The sequence below is a fragment of the Vipera ursinii genome (assembly GCF_947247035.1).
Source record: "Vipera ursinii genome assembly, chromosome: 2".
Classification (NCBI taxonomy): domain Eukaryota; kingdom Metazoa; phylum Chordata; class Lepidosauria; order Squamata; family Viperidae; genus Vipera; species Vipera ursinii.
The window spans coordinates 79,034,961-79,062,456 of record NC_139513.1 but is presented as its reverse complement, the minus strand read 5'-3'; the positions used below and the strand labels follow the sequence as shown (position 1 = coordinate 79,062,456).

General features: G+C 36.9%; 1 protein-coding gene across 2 annotated transcripts in view; it reads left to right on the top strand.

The window, feature by feature from the left end:
• Window positions 1-27,496, top strand: part of GALNT10 (polypeptide N-acetylgalactosaminyltransferase 10) — a 65,227-nt gene that overhangs the window by 23,074 nt on the left and 14,657 nt on the right. Inside the window, exons 2-8 of one of the 2 annotated variants that reach the window (XM_083353556.1) lie at window positions 2,310-2,498; window positions 5,192-5,294; window positions 7,430-7,568; window positions 8,162-8,328; window positions 15,470-15,655; window positions 18,233-18,416; window positions 21,162-21,279. In XM_083353556.1, coding sequence (XP_083209682.1) covers window positions 7,459-7,568; window positions 8,162-8,328; window positions 15,470-15,655; window positions 18,233-18,416; window positions 21,162-21,279 — 765 coding nt within the window. In that variant the 5' untranslated portion in view covers window positions 2,310-2,498; window positions 5,192-5,294; window positions 7,430-7,458. The remainder of the gene's footprint in view (window positions 1-2,309; window positions 2,499-5,191; window positions 5,295-7,429; window positions 7,569-8,161; window positions 8,329-15,469; window positions 15,656-18,232; window positions 18,417-21,161; window positions 21,280-27,496) is intronic. The other variant, XM_083353555.1, reaches the window with a different exon arrangement.

Genomic DNA, 27,496 nt, shown 5'->3' with positions numbered 1-27,496 from the left:
GTTGCCCCTACACCTTTAGTTCTACGCGGGAAAAAACCCGAATAACCAAAGATCCATATATATAAATATATATATATATATATATATATATATATATATATATATATATATATATATATATATAGAGAGAGAGAGAGAGAGAGAGAGAGAGAGAGAGAGAGAGAGAGAGAGAGAGAGAGAGAGAGCAATGCCATGGAACAGATAATTCAATAGATGTAATAAGAAGATGCAGTGTTGAGAGAGGGAGGAAAGTGGGCCAAGACCAGAAGCCAAAGCCTCCAATACTGGATTCTTCTTTCCATACAGGGCCATTGTTACTAGTCATACTATAAATTCATTTTTAAGTAATAGTTATTACATTATACACAGTTATTTACAATGCTCGTATACTGCTAGGAGGATTGTTATCCTGAAAGTTGGAGTAAAGTAATATAAGAAGAAGAAAGAGTTGGTGATAGTCCTGAACAGATTCATAAAGGAGCAATCCCATTGAATTTGGTGGGCTTTTACCAAACAGGTTTATATATATATATAAATGGACAATATACAAAATAGCCATCTTTATATTTTGTGTTACTATCTTCTACTAAAACTCTTTTGTCTTTTTGATTGAGTGTAATCTTCAGTGCAGCAATCTTTGAACCAAGGTATCTCAAATTGCTTTTAAAATCCAGAACCCATGACTTTGGTGGGATTGAAATTTGACAAAGTTGTGGCTATTTCAGTATTGCTACGCTACTGCATTACTATATTGCCACTGTCAGCTGCGGTCCTATGAATCGTGATTTCTGACACTCCCTGCCAGCTTTCTACAAGGAAATCAGTGAGGGAGACGACAGGAAGTTGGAAATCACTTCCATTCCTGCTGCTTTTTTGCCCACCCATAATCACTCTCTTTCTCTGTTTAGGCAAGAAAATATCTCGGAAATGATGACCTACTATGGCACACAAGTTATCACACTTGTGGAGTGTTATAATCTTACATTTAGAGCAGCTAAATTCATACTTTGGATATAGTATGAAATTGTTTATAAGATAATACTCCAAAGTAAATTGGCATTAACTACTATACTTAAAAGTGTTTTAAGTAAGTAGTTAATTTTGATATTGCTGCATACTTCTATAACTTAATTGACTGTTTTTCTATGGAAGGAATTGTTCTTGCTTACTGATAAGAAACACTGAATATTATAGTAGCTGTTACTATATATAAAAACAGTTCAGTATATTTTATAGGACTGTAAGGTTGTGTAAAAATTTAATAAAAGCATGATGAGCTAAAAAGAAAAATCCATATTTCAAATCTGTTTTTGTTGTATTATAAATCATTTTCCAGAATTGTTGTGACTTACATTGATGCCACCAAATGGGAAAGAATGATCCAATCTGGCTACAATATTGCATTTCCAGTAGTTTTAAGAAAATAAATTGCCTATTTTAGCAATCAGTACTAGAATAACACACAATCAGCAGAACATCTTATACTAATTTTCTCTAATACTAATGGTAAAATTGATATTTTTCTTCCATTAATATTCCTATTTGTAGCATAGTAGTGGTGTATTCAGTTTCTGTATTATACAGTAGTTTATTCACTTTCTGAATCACCCCTCACCAGCCATATAAATCCCAATAAATTATCTAAGTTTTATGTGATTAGTGTTTTTTTTAATTCAGTCAAACCTCTTAGTGTTTTACTGTGCTTTTGTAATTGATTTAGGAACATATAAATTGATCAGTAGATATTGAAACCAATGATGAGGCTCTGAATATTCTGAAGAGAATTTTGAAGGACTTCAATTTTGTTTTATTAATAAGTAAAACTTGCAATCTCTATGAATTATTATCCCTCCACTGGTAAAATTGCTTTGAATATTCTCCTTCATAAAGTTAGATATTTCATATTGAAGCAAGAGATAATAAATTTGGACTCTTATCCGAATCCTTTTATTTTTTTGAGACATTCTAAAATGTTGCTGCTTTCATTTGTTTCTCTGTCTCCAAAACCCATTTTCCTCGTAAGTTATTTTTCCCCCAGTTATTTTTGAAGCTGCATAACACTTTAAATTCTTTGTAATATAGAATTATCTTCTATTAAAACTGTGCTTAAAAAGTGTGATGTACATCAAATAATGAAAAAGTCATTCTACTTGATTTAACCAACATCTGATAAACAAAGAGGACTTATCTATATTAATTTTGAAATCAATGAAGGCTCTTAAGGATCTCAAGAAACTACGTGCATACTTGTTCTGTGTGGGGATTTCATATTATTTTAAATAATTATACTGTTAATATTGATATTACAGTGGAGTCAGCTTTCTTTGAGAGATATAATTACCAGAAGAGCAACAATATTGAAGAGTGCACCAGATGCAGGGCTTCACACTCAGTCTTGTGAAGACATTCCAAACATTAGAATCCTGAAGTTCTGAGCCAATTCAACAAGATGCCCAAGCAGCTGAAATCTATATGGGCACTGGCCTTTAATACTACCGGTAATAATCTGATATAATTGCTCTGAGAGCCAATTAAGCATTTTGATTCCCAAGGATGTACTATCAGTTAACTGGGAAGGGCTTTGGGAGAAAATAGAACACAAAGAAGAAATAGCTGGAGAAAGAATCCATCAGATACAGAGGAGCAGAAGATTTTTTTTATTTTTTTTTTATTTTTTTTGGGGGGGGGCAATCCAGTAAGGCAGGAGAAGCGAATCCTGTGTGAGTTTAGATAACCAGTGGGAAACCAGGGTGGTTTGGGTGCAGATACACTTGCCAAACAGCAAATCCAGGGAAGATACCACACAAATATTTTTATGGGTGTGATTGAGGGGCAGAGGAAATCTCTGTGGGCCCATCAGATTCTTTTTGTGAGGCAACAAACTTAAGTGTATCACAGTATGTCTTAACTGAAGGGCGTAGAAGACAAGTATGTTTTGGGTAATGAGGTACACCTGTCACTGTTTATATTAAACAAAATTATTGAAATAAAATATACCTTATTAATAACAGTAAAGGATATTTTAGTAAAATAATTTTTATTGCTAAGACATTGATTCTAAATTTTAATGGAATTATGTGTTTGCACATTGGAACATATCTCAGGCATGCCTTGACTAAAATTTGTTAATAAAGTTTTAAATCAAATGTATTTAATCTTGACTATAGTGACAGCAAATTGGCAAAATCATGTTGAAGGAAAAAACATTAAGACTAGTTCCTTAAGAGTACTTGCAAAATACCTTCAGATTCTTAAGTTGCAAATGTGTTCTGCGGGATGAAGTTTAAAAAACATTTCTCTAGCAGTCTGAATAATTATATTCATCTGATATTTTTTTTAACAAACTGATTATGAAAATAAAAATTGAAGGAAATTATTTGGCTTTCTAATGAAATCCATTAAAAAACATTGTCTGGAATAGAAGTTTAATTTTATTTCAAACATAAATTGGTATACATCTAATTAGCCCATCTCTTTTTTTTCTATTTCATCCTTGGTATTTATAACAGTAAATAAGACAATGCATGTAAACATTATCCAAGGTTTACCATTAAAAAAATATCATCCTTACACCTACATTCATAAATATAACATCCAGGTTTTTAAAAATGTATATTTTTTTATCTCTGGCTTATATTTTCTGAGGAAAGGGTTAGAGGCAACAAATATTAAGTAAGTGTGCTTTTCCTTCCTAGAATTGTTAGAGGTTTGATACCCTGCATACTTGTAGGTTTTTGCCTTAAAAACAATAATAATAGTGTAAACTTTATTTCTGCATATTTTATTTGTTGAAAAAAAAAAGAAATTGGATTATATATAAGCCAAGATGTTTTGCTTTTGTATAAGGTCAGCATATTCTTAATTCAATAACTGTTAAATGAAAACATTCTGATTTTTTCCCGATTGGATATCTTCTAAACCTATTAATTTGTCTGCTTTCAAAGATTTTGTATTTATAAATTTAATAAATTATTATGGTGGTCACATAGCCAAATGTTTAGGATGGATTTGATATTTTTATCCATATTGTTATTGTTATTTTCAAAGGGAGCCAATACACATATGTATCCATCTCTTTCCCAGCCCTTTATGTAAGCAAAGTATCAGAGGAGTAGAAGGGAATGGAGATGGACATTCTAGGCATGGAGCAGCTTTACTATGGCTCTCCTCTTTTTTATTTCTCATATTCCCTTCTTTCTTTTGAGAAGAAGAAATATTGCAGGCTGTAAATGTGTTTCTGCTGCATTTTATGACTCTTATTTATGGCAACAGCAGTAGAAATGGTTGGGGATGCAGCATGGACTATAAAATGAATTGACCCTTCTGTGAGTTGGTGCTGCTGAGATCATTTTCCCAAGCAGATAACAAGAATTTCAGTAAGTCTGAAAAATCTTTATATAGAAACAGGATACCAAAGGTTACAGTTTTTTAAGAGATTATGCCTTCTCCAAGAAACCAAGAGTTAAGACTATAATTCTTTTCCCCTGTTCTCTGTGAATGCCCTGTGATAAGCTTAGAAGGGTATCCATCTCTGCATGAAAGAATATATAGGAGAAAGGATGCTCTGAAGATTTCACAAGCAAGTAGAATTTTTAGGATTTCAAAAATCATTTGTTTAATAAGGTGCTCAAAATTTCATGTTAAGACAACAGTTTTACAATATAGTCTGTAAGCTTTTGATTTTTTACAAATCCTCATCAACTAAGATAGTAATCCAAGTAAATAGTAATATTATTGATTTATGTAGTGCCTATGTTTTAAATCGCTTTTTTAAGTTGCTTAAAAAAGAATATATTTTATCAGGAATCAATTCTCTATGTATAGAGTCTGTTCCATTAGGCTTGGTGTATTGAGTTATGAGCATATCTGAAAAATGGTTGTGTGTTAATTGTTTTGCTGTAATGAAAACACTTTCAAAGGGAAAAAAAGAATCAGGAATATTTTCATAGTGTAGCTATAGAGGCTTCATTAACAATACCTAGTGAATTAATCGAGATGTGGTTTGAAACCTGGAACCCAACAAATAAACTCACTTTTTATTTTGGATTTCTTATACAAAATATCAAATAAAATATTACAAATATAAATTTCATAAAACATAAAATATAACTTAGAAATGTGGCTTATCAGATATTCAGTATGGATTTTGAGTGTGTTTACAGAAGTATAACAGCAATCATATTTTTTAAAGGGCTTCCATGCAAGACAAAGGAATGAAGCTTACCTTAGTAACCAACAAAGAAAAAAAGACTGGCATGACAGAAAAGCTATAAAGAATGATTTGCAGAGAACAGGTCTGTATAACTCACTCAGTCTTAACTCATAAAGGCAAAATAGTACTAAATGCAATGTACTAGTGGATATGTTCATGTAACTCAAAAGAAATTACCACTGTTAACACTTTTTTAAAAATCAGCAAGTCATTAGGTTCAAGGTGCTGGTATTGACCCACAAAGCCCTACATGGCATGGGTCCGGAATACCTTGGGGAGCACCTGTGGCCGGCATCAACTTCCCTCTGGCCAGTACGCTCCCACAGAGAGGGCCTCCTCAGGGTGCCACCGGTCAAAGAATGCCGACAGGTGGCCCCCAGGGGGAGGGCGTTCTCTGTGGGCGCGCCGGATTTATGGAACCATCTTCCCGTTGAGCTCCGGATGGCGCCTGACCTGTGCTCCTTCCGGCGCAATCTAAAGATGTATCTCTTCGAACAAGCTGGCCTGGCCTGATGGGATGGGTTGGGTTTTTTATTACTTTTAATGTGTTTTAACTTATTGTAAGAGCTGTGGGCATTTGTTTAATCTCTTTTAATTTTTGTATTTTGTCTTTTAACATGTATTGTCCTGTTCACCGCCCTGAGTCCTTCGGGAGAAGGGCAGTATATAAATAAAATAAAATAAAATAAATAAATAAATAAATAAATTAGCAAGTTAGTAGCCCAGAACAGAAATTGAACAAGACTTCCCTCAATTCCTAATGCAGTTTTTCACTGATCATAGACAAAACCCCCACAGAGCCTTGCTTGTTCCAGAATACAGGAAAAATGCCAGACCAAAGTTCTCATGGTTTCCAAGTTGTGTAAACAGCAAAATGCATGGCATGGGCCCCTAGGAAGCCATTTTGATGTCTGCTTTTGTTTGTGCCATCCCATGTCTAACTAGTTCAGTGGAAATGCAGGCACAGTGGACAGAGTAACAGGAAAAGGAAAATCTGTAAGTCATACTTGCCAGTGTTTATAAAAGGAAGGAGTGTTTCTTGGAAAGCTTAAGTGCCCAATACTCCGCTGTATAAGCCTTAGTAGTATACATAACATTTTAAAGGAAGAGAAGAAATGATAAACATTGTTAAGCAAAACAGTGAATGTGATAAGCAGGTATTTCAAAACAATTTGTAACAAACCAACATATGCCTGTTGTATCTCTGTGTTTCAAGAAATAAAAACTGTAGCATTGCACCAGCTATGCCAGTAATAAACAGTAAGAATTCTATATTTGACTCTAGTATTGGAAAAGAGATGGGTGATAAGGACAAAAAATATGAGTGAAGCTACATTAGCCATGACAAAAGCACTATTTTAGTCTGAGAGTACGCTGTACAAAACAACAGTAACCAATTTAGTTGTGTTGATTTTAATAAAAAATATATTTAGTGATAAAAAATGGCTGGTGCATTAGACAACATAGAGTAGAGATTCCCAATCAGTTTTCTTTTTTATATAAACAATTGGTCTCCCTTATATACTATAGCAGGGAAACAAATAAATAGTGTTTCAATGTTATGGTGAAAATTGAAAATGCATGATCGTTTGTATGTCAAAATGGAGGGGAAAGAGGGAATTTCATGAATATGGTAAACGGTGCCTTTCCTCTGGAAATGTATCTCCAGTAGATTTGAATAATCCTGACACTGCTATCTTTTAAACTTACCTTGAAAATCTGACTTTTTCCCCAGGTTCTAAGTGAGGTGCATCCATCTGAGTAGGATTATATTTGCTATGTTTGTGATGTGTCTTTTTGTCTAGCTGTAGCCATTTTTGAATTGATTTATTACCACCCAGAATCAGTGTGAGTTGGGCAGCCTTATAAATTTAAATTACAAATTATAAGGTATGTTGATTCATCAAGATAAAAATCTGATACATCTATTGTGACCTTTTTCAAAAGGAGAAAATTACCAAAATGTCTCTTTTTAGCATTATCCAATATTAATAAACTGTATAATCTGCTTCTTAAATAGGGAATTTTAACAATTTGGGGCGTATTATTAAGAAATCTCAGCTGCAGTCCTAGAATATAGGACTAGACTGTGTTGAATGAGAAAAATTCAACAGCTTCTTGAATTTTGAACATGGATGAAATTATTGCTCTGTTAAACTTCTGCAGTTAATATGTGGAATGTATTAAGATTACTCCTTGCCTTTCTTATCTCTACAGGAAATGGAGAACAAGGAAAACCATATCCTATGACTGATACTGAGCAAGTGGACCAGGCATATAGGGAAAATGGTTTTAATATTTTTGTCAGTGATAAAATTTCTTTAAACCGTTCTCTACCGGATATACGACATCCAAAGTAAGTATAGAATTTTCTTATGGTTGAAAGTATGAGTTTTCTTTTTTCTATAATTTATTTTCCTGCATTTTCTCTTAAATGCCATTCCAGCTAAAACTAATATTTTTTTGTTGCCAAAGTGAATTTCAGCTGATGCATTAAATATCATATCTAGTAGCATGACTACTTGGGTTAAGCAAAAAAAAAATTTAAACAGTTTCATGTTTGAAACACACCTACGGTATTTGTATTTTAAACACACTATTTAAGTGCAAAACAAACAGGTTTTTCTTGAAACACTCTTTCAAGATAACGGTCTCAGAACATTCAAAACAGCCTGTTCCATATTTCAGATGGAGCAATTTGAAATCAGTATGGGATGTGTCAGATATGAAAAATTTTGCACATTGCTGCTGGTGGGTGAAGTTCAATAATAAGGTATTGTGTAATGTAGCCAATTTCCACAGTTATCAGTTGTTCCTTATGAATTGAAATAATATGTTGTTAGTTAACTAATATTTATGTGAGGTAATAGAAGTGATTTCTTTAGGTGCTGGAGCAGTGGTAATATTTTATGAATACTGATCAAGATGGTAATTCTTTTCATTTTTAAGCTGCAATAGCAAGTTGTATCTGGAACAACTTCCCAACACCAGTATAATAATCCCATTCCACAATGAAGGATGGTCCTCACTTCTTCGAACAGTGCATAGTGTTCTCAATCGTTCTCCTCCTGAACTGATAGCTGAGATTGTGCTGGTGGATGATTTCAGTGATAGAGGTACATCCAATGTATAATGTATTTGCTTATATATTCATGACTCAACCAAAACAATGTTATATATTGGATTATTTTGCACATACAATACATAAAATACATTTTAATGTTTGGCTTCTAAGTACTTCCTCTGTTGTTGTTTTTAAAAAATATTAATGTATTTTATATTTAATTTAATTTAATTTAATAATATTTATATACCGCCCTTCTCCCTGAGGACTCAGGGCGGTTCACAGGGCAGAATAAAATACTAAATACAAACATTAAAACAAGATTAAATAATTGCCCATATTAAAACAGTTGGAATAAAATTCTAAAACACCTAGTTAAAATTAAAGCACAAAATTAAAAAACCCCACCAATCCCCATCAGGCTAGGCCGGCTTGAACAAACAGAAACGTCTTGAGATCGCGACGAAAGGAGCGAAGATCGGGCGCCATCCGGAGCTCTACCGGTAGCTGGTTCCACAACTCCGGAGCGCCCACAGAGAAGGATCTCCCCCTGGGGGCCACCAATCGACATTCTCTGATCGGTGGCACCCTGAGGAGGCCCTCTCTGTGGGAACGCACAGGGCGCAGGGAGCTTGATGCCGGCAGCAGATGTTCCCTAAGGTATTCCGGCCCCATGCCATGAAGGGCTTTAAACACTGTTATCAGTACCTTGAATCTCACCCGGAAGACAACTGGCAACCAATGCAGCTCACGGAGCAGCGGTGTAACGTGGGAGTATCGGGAGACTCCCAACACAACTCTCGCGGCTGCATTCTGTACCAGTTGGAGCTTCCGGGTGGTCCTCAAGGGCAGCCCCATGTAGAGAGCGTTGCAGTAGTCCAGACGAGAGGACACGAGCGCATGAGTGACCGTGCATAAATCATCCCGGCTAAGATAGGGCCGCAACTGGCGCACCAGGCGAACCTGGGCGAAGGCCCCCCTAGTCACAGCTCCTATATGGTCTTCCAAAGTGAGCCGTGAATCTAGGAGGACTCCCAAGTTGCGAGCCCTATCTACGGGGGGTAATAATTCACCCCCCATAGCCAGAGGTGGAACATCCGAATAAACCCGGGATGAAGGTATGCAAAGCCACTCAGTCTTGTCGGGGTTGAGCTGGAGTCTGTTCCTCCCCATCCCCATATGCCACACTTATTCATTTTTAATGTTAAGGAAATATTTTTTTCTTGAATAAAAACTTTTTTAAAAAGTTGCAGAACTAGGTAAGACAGATGAACCATGCAGAATCAAAATTTCTTTTTTTTATTAAAGAGTTTTACAAAAACAAGATTTTACAATATATCCCCAAATCCCCCCCACCCCAAACCCGCCTACTTCCCCCCCCCACTTCCCAGAGCTAAATACAGGATTATAGTTATAATAATCATATTCTAAATAAGAATTATGCATAATATACAATTAACCAAATTCATAATGTGCTTTAACTCCCCTTTAACATAACTACATACAAAGTACCAATAACAATATCCCTCTAAAATCTACTCATAAGCTAAATGGAACTTTTTAGTCCCATATTTATTCTGAATATAATCTATCCATCTCCTCCAAAATGAAATATATCTTTCCTGTGAATGATCTTTCAAGTAAGCAGAAATCTTAGACATTTCTGCAAGATTCGATACTTTAAACACACATTCTTCTATAGTAGGCAAACTATCCTTCTTCCAATATTGTCCCACCAGTATCTAATTTCTGAATTAGATAATTATAAGTTTGTTTTAGTGGGCAGATGTGTATTATGGTTTTTCTAATTTTGAGTAGTATTGTTAAAGAATCTTGTTGGATCAGGATAAAAACACTTCTAGCCCATGTGGTAGACAGAATGTTGACAAACATGAACAGCTAATTGCACAACACACCAGCCTCGCAAGTCAATCATGCATAAAGTTTATAAAATTATTTCCTGTTCAAAAGCCTAACAGCCCATGGATAAAAGCTGTTCTTCAGTCTGTTGGTACGGCTGGCTATACTCCTATATCTCCTACCTGATGGTAGGAGAGTAAAGAGATACCGTCCAGAGTGTGAGTCATCCCTGAGAATTTTCCTCACTGTTCCAAGGCAGCGAGCCCTGGCGATGTCATCCAGTGGTGTCAGGGGACAGCCCACAATGTCTTGTGCTGTACTCACCACCCTCTGTAATGCCTTCCTATCCGTGGCTGTCAGACCAGCATACCAAACCACAATACAGTACGAGAGGACGCTCTCTATAGTAGAGTGGTAAAAGAGGGTCATTAGCCGTTGTTCTACCCTGTTCTTCCGCAAGACCCTGAGAAAGTGAAGTCTCTGTTGGGCCTTTCTGGCAATCTGGGTTGTAAACTTTCCAGGTAAGATCTTCGCAGAGGTAGGCTCCCAGAAATTTAAAGGAGGAAACTCTCCACACAGCCCTCCCCCCCGATGTAAGGTGGGGCAGGTTCCTCCTTTTTCCTCCGGAAGTCTAGCACCATCTCTTTCGTCTTGCCGATGTTCAGGTGCAAGTTGTTGTTGCAACATCATATGGATAGTTTTTGTACCTCTCCCCTGTATGCTGTCTCATTCCCACCTGTAATAAAACCCACTACGGTAGTATCATCTGCAAACTTAATTATCGCAGTAGATGGGTCGGATGATACACAATCATATGTGTACAATGAGTAAAGGTAGGGGCTAAGCACGCAACCCTGTGGCGAGCCGGTGCAAAGCTTCAGGGGGGTGGATAAAGGAGACCCGACCCTCACTGTTTGTAACCGGTCCCTGAGAAAGTCTTGAATCCAATCGCAGATGGAGGGGGAGAAATTTCATCAGTCAACTTTTCAATGAGAGTGCTTGGCAAAATGGTGTTGAAAGCCAAGCTGTAATAAAAAAAAACATCCTGACATAGCTTCCAGGTTTCTCAAGATGACTTGCTATAGAGTGTAAAGCAGTAGCTATGGCATCGTCTGTCGACCTGTTCCCCCTGTAGGCAAATTGATGTTTGTCAAAATCCAGTGGGAGGCATGTCCTAAGATGTTGGAGAACCAGTCTTTCGAAGCATTGCATGACTACAGACATTAATGCAACAGGTTTGTAGTCATTCAGGCACTCAACTGCAGTTTTCTTTGGGACTGGGACAATGGTAGCTGCTTTCAAGCATAAATAAAATAAATAATGGTACACATGCCGTTTGCAAGGAGATGTTAAAATCCTTGTCAGGACCCCTGCCAATTGGTTGGCACAGTTCTTAACCACTATCCCCAGCACCCCATCTGGGCCTGAGGCTTTGCTAGGATTCACAGCCTTCAGTACAGTTCTCACTTGGTCTTCAAACAGGGTGAGTTGCTGAAAATCAGAATGCCGGCCAGCAGAGGCTATGCAGCTCTCAAAGGGTAACCACCTCCAATATACACTGCATAAACATGGCAAAAAAATTATCCATATACATTGGGACAAAAAAGTGTTTAGTCAGCCACCAATTGTGCAAGTTCTCCCACTTAAAAAGATGAGAGAGGCCTGTAATTTTCATCATAGGTATACCTCAACTATGAGAGACAAAATAGGGGGAAAGAATCCAGGAAATCACATAGTAGGATTTCTAATGAATTAATTCGTACATTCCTCAGTAAAATAAGTATTTGGTCACCTACAAACAAGCAAGATTTCTGGCTCTCACAGACCTGTAACCTCTTTAAGAGGCTCCTCTGTCCTCCACTCGTTACCTGTATGAATGACACCAGTCCACAACCTCAAACTGTCACACACCAAACTCCACTATGGCCAAGACCAAAGAGCTGTTGAAGGACACCAGAAACAAAATTGTAGACCTGCACCATGCTGGGAAGACTGAATTTGCAATAGGCAAGCTGCTTGATTTGAAGAAATCAACTGTGGGAGCAATTATTAGAAAATGAAAGACCACTGATAATCTCCCTCATTCTGGGGCTCCACGCAAGATCTCACCCCGTGGGGTCAAAATGATCACAAGAACAGTGAGCAAAAATCCCAGAACCACATGGGGGGACCTAGTGAATGACCTGCAGAGAGCTGGGACCAAAGTAACAAAGGCTACCATCAGTAACACACTACGCCGCCAGGGACTCAAATCCTGCAGTGCCAGACGTGTCCCCCTGCTTAAGCCAGTACATGTCCGGGCCCGTCTGAAGTTTGCTAGAGAGCATTTGGATGATCCAGAACAGGATTGGGAGATGTCATATGGTCAGATGAAACCAAAGTAGAACTTTTTGGTAAAAACTCAACTCGTCGTGTTTGGAGGAGAAAGAATGCTGAGTTGCATCCAAAGAACACCATACCTACTGTGAAGCATGGGGGTGGAAACATCATGCTTTGGGGCTGTTTTTCTGCAAAGGGACCAGGACGACAGATCCGTGTAAAGGAAAGAATGAATGGGGCCATGTATCGTGAGATTTTGAGTGAAAACCTCCTTTCATCAGCAAGGGCATTGAAGATGAAACGTGGCTGGGTCTTTCAGCATGGCAATGATCCCAAACACACCGCCCAGGCAACGAAGGAGTGGCTTCGTAAGAAGCATTTCAAGGTCCTAGAGTGGCCTAGCCAGTCTCCAGATCTCAACCCCATAGAAAACCTTTGGAGGGAGTTGAAAGTCCGTGTTGCTCAGCGACAGTCCCAAAACATCACTGCTCTAGAGGAGATCTGCATGGAGGAATGGGCCAAAATACCAGCAACAGTGTGTGCAAACCTTGTGAAGACTTACAGAAAACGTTTGACCTCTGTCATTGCCAACAAAGGATATATAACAAAGTATTGAGATGAACTTTTGTTATTGACCAAATATTTATTTTCCACCATAATTTGCAAATAAATTCGTTAGAAATCCTACAATGTGATTTCCTGGATTCTTTCCCCCCATTTTGTCTCTCATAGTTGAGGTATACCTATGATGAAAATTACAGGCCTCTCTCATCTTTTTAAGTGGGAGAACTTGCACAATTGGTGGCTGACTAAATACTTTTTTTGTCCCATTGTACCCATATACACACACATATATGACCCAAAGAAACAACACAGTCTAGTTTGGATATTTACATATACATGGTGAGAAAAAAGAATCCTGCAAATTTACAAGAGGGATGGCATAAGGAACAAAGCTGTTGCAGAATCTAGTAGTTCTGCTAGAAATACTTCGAAACCTCCTCCCAGAGAGAAGCAACAGAAAAAGACCGTGAAGTGGGTGTGTGGGGTCTCTAACAAGGCTTCGAGCTCTAAGCGTGTAGCACTTATAAGCAGTGTCCTGAATAACGGGAAGCAGGCTTCCTATAATCTTCTCAACTGTCTTTATCACTCTATATATGCACTTCTACCACCAAACCAAACAATGATACAGTTTGTTAAGATGCTCTCAATCGTGCCTCTGTAAAAAATGGCCAGGAGAGAAGGAGAAAGATGTGCTCTCTTTATCCGACACAGGAAATGCAGAGGCTGGTTTGCATGATTCACTAAGGATGACGTGTGGAGAGACCAAATCAGATTGCTAGTTATCTGAATCCCCAGATACTTAATACTGTTGACCATCTCCACAGCTGCAGCCTTGATACAAAGTGGAGCATGGCTATGCCAGTCCTTTCTAAAATCTCCATGATTTCCTTTCGTTTATTAACATTCAGGTTACTTTATTACACCAGTCCTCTTCCCTATAAGTAACTTCATTGTCGTCCCGGATAAGACCTACCACTGCTGTGTCATCCACATACTTCACAATATGATTGGTAGCAGACTTGGCACAGCAGTCATGAGTCATCAAGATGAACAGTAACATACTCAAGGAGATGGAGTTGAAACTTTTCTTCCAACTTGCACAACCTGGGGCCTATCAATAAGGAAATCAAATATCCAGTTATATAAAGGAGTGTTAAAACCTAATAGGCCCAGTTTGTTCACTAAATGATGAGCAATGATTGTGTTGAATGCTGAACTAAAATCAACAAGCAGCATTCGCACATGAGTATTCTCCTCCTCCAGGTACGCCAAGCTAGGATGAAGCACAGAGGAAAATGTATCATCTAAGGAGCGGTTCTTCCGATGGGCAAATAATAATGAGTCAAATGTAGAGGGAGCATGTGTTTTGTAACTAACCTTGCACCGAACTATACACATCTTACACCTAGGGTAGTTACAAAACACATGTACATTTTAATGGCTATTTATATGATAATCTCCCAGAGCTGTTAAAGGAATAGATAAGTAAAGTATATATTTTACAAATAAATAATTAGCTTTTGATGCCCTAATCCATTTCAGAAAGACTCTTTTGGAACTCTTTGAACTCTCTTTTTGATTTTATTATCCTAAACAATTTGGCATCAAATGTTTCTTGTCCACATTACTTATGAACAAATTAAATAGTCCTTGTCCCAACACAACCCTACTTTGAGAGTATCCTCAGTTTGAAATTTATGTCACTTTCTTGTTTTATAGTCTACTTTCAGAACAGAAGATGTTTGCTGTCTTACTTAATTATAAATCCAATAAAATAAATAAATAAAATAATTGCTGCTGAAATTGTTTAGGAATGTTTGGTGAGAAACTTTAACAAACAATTTTGGAAGTACAAATACACATTGTTATAGGATCATTTCTGCCTTTATGCTTCCTAATATCCTTATAAATGACAATATGCTTAATGACATAAGCCTTAGCCTTAAAAAGATTATTTAATTACAGGTAGACCTCAACTTATGACCAGTTGCTTAGTGACTGTTTGTAGTTACAACCCAGTTCCAAAGTTCCAATGGCTGGACTCCCCCATAGTCATGTAACCGCGTTTTGGGCTCCCAGCAAGTGGCCTATGTTTATAACCATTTACAGTATCCTACAACCACATGACTGTGGTTTACTGCATTTTTGCCTGAATCAACATTTAATTCCTACGGTGTGCTTTTACAGGGAAACAGGAATGGCCATGGCTTAATGGCCATGGTGTTTGCTTAGTAAACACTGCAAAAGTCATAAAATTGGATTGGACACAAGATCCATTTTTTTGACTGCTGTGACTTGCCAGGCTCAATAAGTTGAGGACTACCGGTACCTGCATTTACTCAGCTTTATTTTGTTGCTGTTCAGCTTCTAAAGCTGAGGTAGAGCCCCCTTTTTTTAACTTCATAGTTTCATTTTTAACGCATCTTTTATCTTCATTTTGTTCCATGCAGAGCATCTCAAAAAGCGCTTGGAGGATTATATGGCCCAGTTTCCAAAAGTTAGGATTCTTCGAACTAAGAAGAGAGAAGGGCTAATAAGAACTCGAATGCTCGGAGCTTCTGTAGCAATAGGAGATGTTATTACCTTCTTAGATTCCCACTGTGAAGCAAATGTGAACTGGTTACCACCTCTCCTAGGTAAGAATTCTATTTGAAATGTGTTTCTGAATGATCAACTGCAAATGCAGTGCCTTTCTGAACAACGAGTGACACTATCCAAGCCTTCAGATAGCAGAGTAAGATTTCATTGAATTAACATTAGAATATCCACATACATGTTAGTATTCTAGCATTCAAATTACTATGTTTTTTCCAATTCAGGGGATGGGGAATACCAGGATAGTCAATTATTTTGCCCTCATTTGAAGCCTATTCTTCAATCACATCTCATTTTCACAAATGTTTATTTGATTTACAGTATATAGCCAAAATAAAAAATAAAAAGCCATACAAACAATGCAAACATTAAAACAGGTAAATGATTCAAATCCATAAAGCACAATCACCAGGAGAGGAATAGTACAGCCCTATTATGGGCTCCACACCCCTCACTAATTCCAGACCAGATGACAAAGCCAAATAATCAGACCCTTCCTGAAGGCCATCCAGAACAGGGCCAACCTGACCTCAGGAGAATGATGTTTGTTAAAGCAGGTGCAGCAGCAGAAATGTTCCTCCTCCAGGGTCCCTCTAGATCAGGGGTGTCAAACTGCCGGCCCGTGGGCCGGAGCGTCACGGAGAAACCGCGCCCATCCCATTTTCGGCAATGGGAAAAAGTTCCGATACACCGCACGACGTCACGTGACGTCGCGAGTTTGACATGCCTGCTCTAGATGATACTGTTCTGTTCCAGCCTACTACCGGTCCTGCAGAAAAGGCAGGAACAACCCCTTTACAAAAGGCAAAAGGCTGGAAGTAAGCCCGCCAAATTTATTTACACAAAACAGAGCAAACTGAGCAAAACAAAATACGAACCACTAAAACAGGAGCTATTCAAACGGTTGCCTTCAGCAAACCAGCCCTCCCACACATTCCCCTTTTAAACAGTTCAAGGCATGGCTTCTCTCTGCCTCCTTCTGGGGTGCCCCATTGCCTTCCTCTGTTTACTCCTGACTGCCTGCCTCCTGCTTTGGGCGTCCTTGAACAGGGCCAGCTGTGGGTCATCTTCATCCACGCTGTCAGGCTCACACAGCTGGGTCTGCGTAGTAACCAGATGGGAGGGGCCTGGCTGAGAGCTCTGCGAAGCCTCAGAACTGTCCTCTGCAGGCTCTCCAAACCCCTCCTCCTCCTCTGAATCGTCCGACCCAACTGCCAAACCCACAGGCTGACCCTGAATCACAACAGATACTTTCTAGTGGATGAATCCCACAACAATCTTCTTCTGCTGGACCTGATGTTACTGGGCAGAGACAATCCCTTAAATAATTTGGCCCCATGGCATGTAGGGCTTTATAGGTTACAAAGTTAATATCTAAGTTATGTCATTATATACATTAATATATTGCAATACAATATTAATTTACATTACATTGTAAGCTATAAAGCTTATAAAGCACCTTGAATTGGACTGGGAAACAAATTGATAATCAATTCAGCTCGTAGAGCAGAGGTGTAAGTTGCGTAAGTCTAGGTGCACGCATAACTGCTCATTCTATGGCATTTTGCAACAACTGAAGCTTCCAAATACTCTTCAAGAGTAGCCCCATATAAAGCGCATTATAATAGTCCACATGGGAGGGGATCAGAATATGAATGAGTGAGCGTAGAGGGTGTGAGGGAGGATTGAGAAGAGTGCAAGGGTATGTGCAAGAGGCACCAGATCAGAGGTCTCCAACCTTTCTTGGTTGGTGGACTGGAAGGGAGGGGGAAAACATTTTACACACACACACACACACACACACACACACACACGTATGAACACACAAACGGGGCCGTGAGCACACACGACATAAATGTGGTGCTAGCGCCCGTGTGACACTTGCTAGTACTGCCCTGTTTTTGCTGTGTAGTCCCTGTTTTCGCCACAGCAGGAGTGCTGCCGCAAGTGGGGTAACTGCCCACACACACGTGCGCACCCTGGCCAGCCTATTCCACGGCCCGCTGGCTAGCAGGCCACACCCTGGTAGTGGGTTGCGGCATACAGGTTGGGGACCCCTGCACCAGATGGATTGAGGATAAATGAGGGTACAAGAGGATGCATGACAAACACTGGATGGATGGGTGTGCAAGGTTGCAAGAGAGATACAGTGAGGGTTAAAGGGTGCACAGGGTCAGTGAATATCCAATGGAAACACAGAGGAGGTGAGGAAGGGTGCATAGGTGGGGGACACTGCAGTAACTTGCAACCTTTTCTGCTGGCCTCCCCATTTACTTTCTGGGGAAGCTAGCAGAGAAGGTTGTAAATGGTGATGTGATTGCCGGTGCTTGGCAACAGGTGCTAAGTGCGAATGTTTTGCCAAGCACCCACTTTCTCAGTTAACAGTCCATAACCTCACTTAATGACAGCAATGGGAACTGACAGGAGTGTTGCACTAAGCAATGTAATCATGTGATGTTCGGCTTTACAACCACATTGCTTAGTGATAGAAATTCAGTCCCAGTTAGCATCATACAGAACTATTTGTATGTTTTCTAAGATTCTTTTTTACATTCTATTGTAAGTGTGTAATATTGTTATAAATGAAAGTATAAAATCAACTTTTTTTAATTCCCCAGACCGCATTGCTCGAAATCACAAAACTATTGTTTGTCCAATGATTGATGTCATTGATCATGACCATTTTGGCTATGAAACACAAGCTGGAGATGCAATGCGAGGAGCATTTGACTGGGAGATGTATTATAAGCGAATCCCAATTCCTCCTGAATTACAGAAACCTGATCCCAGTGACCCTTTTGAGTAAGTTCATGAGACAAAGTGAATACTTGCTTAACAAGCTGAGAGGTGGTAGGTTTTCAGGCAGATATAATTGCTAGATGTTCTTTCTTCTCTCTCCTCTAAAGAAAGAAAGGAAAGGAAATCAACAAAGATAAATAATGAAGGTCAATCACAAATGGCCAAACTAATTCATGTAATTATATCATAGACTACTGTTGTTTGAAATAACTTCCCTTCCAGTTATCAAAATCATCTGTTTTCAAATAGGTTTCTCTTTGTTTCTATACAGTTGGCACAAAAGTCTTGTATCAGAAGTGGTCTCTGTCTCTAAAAACATTATTTCCACTGTCTGTTGGTATTCCCTCAATTATTGAGGTGAAAAGTACACTCTCTACTAAACATGAAAACATGTACATTTGTGATAGGTGGCATTGTTACATGCTACCTGATTTTTGGGTACAGATACTTACAGCAACAATTCTTCTAATTTCCTTGATCTGAGTTCTGTCTCTACAGCTACAGTCTGCATCCTTGTAAGAGGGAAGTTTTGAAAAATAAAGGTCTAATATTTCTTGCTGAGTACAAGATTACACAGCTACTATCCAAAATATTAAAATACAGTGATCTCAATTCCCATATAGACATAGTCTTTCCTTAACAAACACAACAGAGCCTAGAGGTTTTGTCATATAGTAAGTCACTGTGGTCATTAAGTGGATCATCCTGTGATCTGATTTGATTTTAGAACCATTTTTATTATGGTTATAAAGTGAATACAGTGGTTGTTAAGCAAGCCATGTGGTTGTTAAGCAAACCATGTGATCATTAAGTAATATATTCTCCCAAACAGGTGTTTCTTGCCAGAAACTGGCAAAAAAGTCACAAATCACATGGCTGCAGGATGTTGCAACTGATTATAAATGCAAGCCAGTTGCCAAGCACTAAAATGTGATCATGTGAGTGTGGGAGGGCTGCAGCAGTCATAACTTCAAGGACATGTTATGAGTATCTTTTGGGGGGGTGGGGCTCATACTAACTTTGAACCATCATTAAGTGAGGACTCCCTGTATATACAGTGTTGGAATACAATTATGTTTTATTTTATGTAATAAAATTAAGTTAAACATAAAATATTTTAATGCTTACAGTTTTACCTCTGCAATTGTTTAATCACTAATTTATGTTGTTTGTCATCTTCTTCATTTTCCAATATTTATATTGAAAATTGCATTCCTTGTTGCAGTTCCAACTACTGTGTCAGCAAATTCTGCGTGCTAAGAGGGCAACAGCAGCTTTTTTTTTCTTCCATTCAATCATATCAATTCTTGGACGCTGTCTAGACAAGTCCCTGCAGTTTCCTTAGTGAGGTTTCCCAGAAGTGGTTTGCCATTGCCTCCTTCCTGAGCCTGAGACAAAGGGACTACTAGCCCAAGGTCACCTGGCCAGCTTTGTGCCTAAGGCAAGAGTAGAATTCAGTCTCCCAATTCCTAGCCTGATGCTATAACCATTACACTAAATTGGCTCTCTACCAACAGTTTACACACATTATAATACATGTTTATATAACATACTTCATATATTATGTGCATATATACTTACTATAAAATACGGTATATTTGAACTACATTAAATTGTTAGATTTTTCTCTTTCTTCCAGTAATTTTCTCTTCTCGATTTATTGTGTCCTTCACTCTCTGAATGTTAAGGGTGCCTTAGTTTTCTGTATTCAGAGAATAGCAACAGACTCAATGCTTGCTTCTCTGCTTAAGAATACATGGTCTTGCCATTCTGTTTTCTGCTGTTTCTGCTATACTGCATGTTTGGCTTTTCTGAAACATAATTGTCTTCTCTTCCATCAGTGAATACCAGTTTTCTGAGGGATCTCTCAAAGTTATGTGAACTGCTCTGTAGATCAGCAGTCTTGACCTGGTTTGAATTAAGTCTGGAGAAAATTATTTTAAACTTCTGGTAACATTATCCTTTCTCTGCATGAAGCTGTTAAGGAGAAAAAAGCAAAAAGAGTGGTGATAAAAAACGAATAATATAGGTTTACTCTGAGGGATCTTTATTTTCTTACAGAAAAAGTTCTGAACACTAGTTTCTTAGATGTGCACCTGTACAGAACTTATTCAAAAACTTCTACATTTCCCCTTTCTTCGCATACTTCATGTGACTGGTCTTACGTTTATTTTCAACTGTCATACCAATAACCTGTTCATTCTCTGGGGATGTTCTAAATTTTTTCTTTTCTCCATTTTAATTTGTTTTGTTTTAAAATATTTTTACATATGTGTTTTTAAATAAGATGTCATTCTTCCTTTCCTTCTAAGTCTTCTGGCTTCAGCTCTATATTTTAAAGGTTCCATTCCACAAGTACCAAGTTAGCAGGAACAAACATCCTTCCTCGTGTAGGCACAGTCTTTACCCATTCTGCCTTGGGAAGAAAATGCTGCCGTAGTCTCTTGTAGGTGCTGTCAAACATTTACTGAACAGACTTGCAAGAATCATTCAGTCTATTTGTAAGCATCTGATTGGCATCAAGTTGTTAACACGATCAGACTCCTAGTTTCTTTGACTTCCTCCAACGTTTATCTTGTGTTTCAGAACTTGCTGTATAGTATAAATGACACTGTAATCAAAGTGCAAAATAGCCAAAGTGGATAGTAAAAAAAATAGAAATAAAATGCAATGTTAAGAGTTTTACATGTAATTTGGGCAGACTTTACTTAAATATTTTTAATATGGAGTTTAATTTTTTCTCTTAAGGTCTCCAGTTATGGCTGGAGGACTGTTTGCAGTTGATAGAAATTGGTTCTGGGAACTTGGAGGCTATGATGCAGGCCTAGAAATATGGGGAGGAGAGCAGTATGAAATATCATTTAAGGTGAGTTATTGGATAATATTTTATAATGGAGTATGACTTTGTTAAAAAAAAACCTATGTTTATATTTATAAAATTATGGAAAAAAGAAAAATTTAAGCAATTTAAAAATATTTGTGAATTAAAAATCTTGTTAAGAATCTAATGCTTCTGTTGAATTGCCTAGTGACTCCTAATTTATAGTATCTGATTGTTAGTATATGAGAGGTCAATGTTCCTGAAACTAAATGTTTTACATAAACACCAGGCTAAATTAGTTAAGTATACTTGGATTGTCATTGTTTTAAATGCCAACTGAGCCCTGGTTTGATATGTAAGAATACAATTTTGAGTACTCAATGCCTATGGAAAAGAAGTCTTAAATACTTTTTCCTTATTCCCAAGCCAAAGTATTATTTATGTCTTAAAGGACACAGTGTACTGGGCATATTTCATTTGGGTAATTTACTTAACAAAACATGGATATGTGGTAAATATCTTAAATATTAAGTCTGTGATTTGTTCTTCTATAACTGTCTGGTTTGGTACAGTAACAAAGCAAGACAAGTACAGATATTCAATAGATAATTAGGTCTGCAGAAAAAACTATTGCAACCAGCCTGCCATCTATTGAGGACTTGTATACTGCACGGGTGAGAAAGAGGGTTGAGAAAATATCTGCAGATCCCGCACATCCTGTACATAAATGGTTTCAACTCCTCCCCTCGGGACACCACTATAGGCATTGCATGCCAGAACAACTAGACACAGAGACGGTTCTTTTCCTCATGCCATCACTCTGCTGAACACTTAATTTCCATAGTTCTGTCTTATGTCTAAGTATATTTCCATGTAGTATGGCTATCTTACTTTTAACCTTCTCATCTGTTCTACTACCTTCTCTGTTGGTATCATTATTATGATTGCTATCCTTTGTTATTATGATTATGATTATGATTTATTTGTTTTGTATGTATACTGAGAGCACGTTTGAGACAAATTCCTTGTATGTCTAATCACACTTGGCCAATAAAGTATTCTATTCTATTCTGTTCCATTCCATTCCATTCCATTCCATTCCATTCCATTCCATTCCATTCTATTCTATTCTATTCTATTCTATTCTATTCTATTCTATTCTATTCTCCTTTTATATGCTCCCTTGGCTGTTCTCACAGAGAGGTAAACTATTCATCTGTGACTGGTTTATAGTTGTATTGTCTGAATTTGGGGCAATGCAATTATTACATTTTATCTAACCATAATACAAACCTTGAATATACTCTGGGTGTTTATGGCAATAGAAAATAGTGTGACAGAGCCAGGTGACATAAAATACAGTATTTTGTCCATCCATGGAAAAACCAATGGATATGGACAGGAATTGTAGCACATTTGTTATTTAACTTTTTTCTGACTGAGCATGTTATTTAAATATACTGTTCAAGATCATACTAGAGTACTTTTACTATTAATCATGGTTTTAAAGCCATCATGGAAATGAGATAATATTAATACTATTACTTCACTTTAGAGAGTTTTTTCATGCATCACTGAACCACCGACTAATAAGAGTCTATTTGTAAAGGAAGGCTAAGCTCAAGCAAATGGTTAAATTCTTATCAATTAAAAAGCTTTGGAAAGTAACCAATTAAATACCAGATAAATATTTTAATAGATGAATTGGTCTGTGTCATTTGTAAATTTACTTGTTTATAATAAATGAAATTACTATTAGCCTACTTGGTTAATTACTAAAAGTTAGCTATTGATTGGCAGATATCATTATACTTTGATTAAGAATATAAATATTTTACAAATATTACTTCATTTTTCTCCACAATTGAGGTCACCTCAGAAAATTATTACTATGTCTATTTTAATAAGTCCTTTTCCATTTGATCAATACAGTTTAAGCATGAATCCAGTGGGAGACCAGCAAAAGCATTGCACTGTAGATAATACAGTCTTGCTAACAAGATGTAGCTCCCTTGATAATTATAATTTCTTGTCTTCTGTTTTGTCTGAATAGTTTTTCTGAATATGAACTGCTTAGTGTTGTTAGGATTCTATCAAACTACATTCATTTGACAATTAATATGTAATAAATGAAATGTTCTTCCTATTGTTTATCTCCAAAAACAGTAATAAAGACATACTGGAGGTTTCTTATTTCCCCTTTGGTTCCATTTAGCCATTTTACTATTGTGTATAAAGAAATGGTATAACAGTGTAATTCTCCGTGGGAGAGGTACAAACAGCATTCATCATTTCTAGTTGGACCTTTTCTAAAGCAGTAGTTTCCAAGAGTGATGACAGTGCCTGGGAAAGTTCTTTGTTTCCAAACTGCTAGAGTAAGTATTCACTGCTTGATATGCAGGAAATGAAGCTACTTCATTCATTTGAGTAGTTACACACAATATTTCAAAGAGTTTTATTTCATGCCAGAAATGATAATTTATGGTGGGTTATATTCACTCGTAATTAATCCCAGGTAAGGTCTTTTCTATTTTTCTTCCTTAGTGCAATAGAAAATGGCATTTAACTGAAAGAGTATACTTTCAGAAATTAAGATAAATTAATGCATTCAACCATGGTTGATAGAAGACACTATTTTGTTGAAATCGTAACAGATTTCTTCATAAGAATTTCAAAAAAGATTCTTATTTTTTAAATTATGAAACTCCATCATCTTGTTTTAAGGATTCATTGACATATAAAATGACACCAAAAAATCGGCCTGTGAAGAACAGAATAAATTAAGTTTGGACAACTTCCAAAATAATGTTTTCTGTATTTTAAAGACTAAATTTGCAATGTGTGTTAAGCCACATTATTCAGTTATTTATCCTAGTTAACATTTTTTTAGGGTAAATTATGTTCCTTAGTAAGTATATGTTCATTATCCTCTTCAATCTTGATTTAATCAAGATCAAAAATAATTAGAGATAGAGAGATAGAATCAACAAATGAATTTAGTTGCGAAGTGATAATATCTGTTCATGCTACAAATCATGTACCCATACCAGGAATTACGATGAAGGGAACATCACAACATGTATATGATGTGCATATGTATTCCATTCTCCAGATAATCAGTTTCAGGCCATCAACTCCACATTTTCCTGTCTAATAACTGAGATCTAAAGTACACTTTCCATAACGATAGCTGTATGGTATAGTTTGGTTATGGCTTGGGAGACTCAATTTCAAGCCCCTATTGACCACAAAACACCGTGGCTAGACTTCAGTTTAACGTACCTGATAAAAAGTTATTGTGGGAATAAAATTAGGAGAGACCCCAACTCTGAATAAGACACCACAAAATAGTTACATTGTTGAAGAGTGGTGATTCCGAGCCCTTGATTTTACTGAGAGTAAAAAATAGATTTAGATTTAATCCTTATCCTGCACTTAAATGCACTTCTCTGTTCTTTATTTATACAAGTGTAATCTTGCTTTTTTTAAATTTTAAATAAGTGTTAAGATTTTCTGTGCATTTTCACTCAGTTCAGATGGATAGTATTTGTATTGCACTTAGAATAGACTCCTAATGTGGGGTTTATATATTTAAATATCATTCATTCCTATTGAAATATTATCATTGAAGCATGTATGAATTATGTCAGGGGATCTACATAGCCATTAGGAAGAATCTGATTGTGACAATGCTGTAGTCAGATGTGGATACCTAATTCATGCCTTTAAGAACCTTATTTCCTTATATATATATTGGGGAAGGGAAACTTTTACTTTAAAACACAATATTCATTATTAATATTGTAAAACAGCCAGTTTCATATAGAGGTTAAAGTGCTTGCTTAGAAACCTGGAGACTGTAGGTTCTAGTCCCTCCCTAAGCATGAGAGCCACCTGGGTCATTTTCTCTCATTTCAACGTGCCTTTTAGAGTTGTTGTTGTGGGGAAAATAGGAGGAAGGAATATTATATATGTTTACCACTTTGAGTTCCTTATAAAGTAATAAAAATGGGATAAAAATCTAATTCAAGTCTTTCCTTCAGGGAAATAATTGGCATTTTATTGTTCAAATGGATAAGAATAGAAAGAAACAAGAAAAAAATTAAATATTAAAAGGTATATCCTGATTGTAATAAGCAGAAGGAAGTTCAAATATGTGTATTTGCTTAATTGCATATTACAAAGCTGTAGTTGAATGGGAGCGTTAGACCAAATACATAATTGAAAATATGCCATCTGTATTTAAAGCCAAATTTCCATTTCTCTCTAAAAATTCACAGTCACATTCTTCAGCATCTACTGTGCTTTTGTCATAGGTCTAGTTTGCCTACAGGATATATAATTTCAGTTCTCAATCACAATACCTTTTTGTAACTGACAGCTATTTCTACCAGTACCAAGTACTAACTTTGAACCTTTCTGCTGAAACAGTTTTTATCAAGTGAATGGCAGTTCTTATAGTTCACCTTCATCTTCAAGAAATCCACAAATCTTACATAGATCCAGTTCCACTTTCTGAAACCACATTCACTTTACACTTTAATTCTTCAGGTCCTCAAAGAACCTTAAAGTAATCAACTACCTCAGGTATCCAATGAGCTACCCAACATCCATAATATAATTACTTGATATACGGACTTTCCATTATTGTTTCTCTCAACTTATTGCTTCATCCAAAGACTCAACTACTGTAGGTAGGTCAGGACTGTCTTCATTGGTCGGTCATCTCCATAAGCTCTATTATTGTGAGCCACCCATAGTTCTGATTCAGATGGGCGATCATACAAATCTTTTAAACTAACTAAATTTTTGGCCAAAAATGTGGGCCTTGGTCAGATTTTAAGAAGCAAAATGGTAGAGAATTTTGCCCCTTAATACCACCAAGCAACCGTAAGAGAAAAGAGGCCTGAAAGGTTCACTCATACCCTTCCAAGAAGAGGTTGGGATGCATGTGCAGAACTCCCAACCTTGTTATAAAGATGCCTTCTCATTTCCAAAATTGCCTTTCTCTGAACTTCTACTCTAGCTCCCTCTGTTCAAAATCTCGGGTAACTACCAGGGGAGGAGATAACAAAGCAATTTTCTATCATAAAATATCACTGGCAAACACTAAATAGAGAGTGTGCTAATGGATTATTGAATTAATGTTGCTTTTAAAAATGAAATTCCCATGCTGGATGTAAACGTTGGCAAAATTCATTTTAAGAACACAATAACAATCCACAACTTGCAAGGAAAATATTGAATCATTTTGTTCACATGTGTCCTCATGTCTAGTGAAACAGCCTATCTTTTTAAAGTAATGTTAAGATCTTAAACTGCCCATCCATCTTCAAAGTTACATTCCTACCACTCTAAGAAATCTGTGATGAGGAAACAAAACATAATCAATCTTCTTAGAATTTGATCACTGCTGTGCTTCACAAGTGTATATCATCAGTTTCAGAAGAAGAAGAAAAAACCTCATTGCTATGAACTCATTTTTCTCTTAGACATTTCCAAAACTTCCAGTTGACATTCATGATTATTATCAGAGGTTGCCTTGCTTTTTCCAACATTATTTCCATTGTTGGTATTCCCTCAATTACTGGGGTGAAGATTATACTCTGTATAAGTATGAGGATAGATAGGTACTTGAAAGTCTGAGTCAAAAAAGGCTATCACTGCCATTATTATTTCTTATGCTACCTTTGATGTGTTCGTCAAAAACATAATCAAAAATGTACATTTGTGATAGGTGATGTTGGTGATAGGCAGTTCCACAGATACCCAGGCCTAAGGCAGGATGCCCCAATTCATCATTCTTTTTATTTTCTTCTTACATCTTTGTAATAAACAATTTTAGGGTTTTTTTTAATTACTGTATGATTTAATGTTTATCTTCAGCTAGTCCTCAATCTCTTTATGGATCACTTTATCATATTATAATTATCAACATGCCCATACAATCCCTGACGACACATTGTTGCTTAATGACTTTTAGATTGGATTAATAAATCACAAATGTTCCCATTTTCTAGACTTACACAATACAGTCAACCATAAACTAAGCATATCTGTATGTAGTGCATTCATGTTTGTATTTATAGCTTAAACAGTTGCTAAACTGTGCAAGTGTATTGTGTAAACACATCCTTAAAGTAATTTTTGTTACAGTCAGTTGTAAATTGTACTCAAGAATTCACCAGTCCCCTGAATCTCCCAGACTAATGACAAAGCAAAGTCATGAGAGAACTCTGGAAAATAAGAAAAGAAGACATGT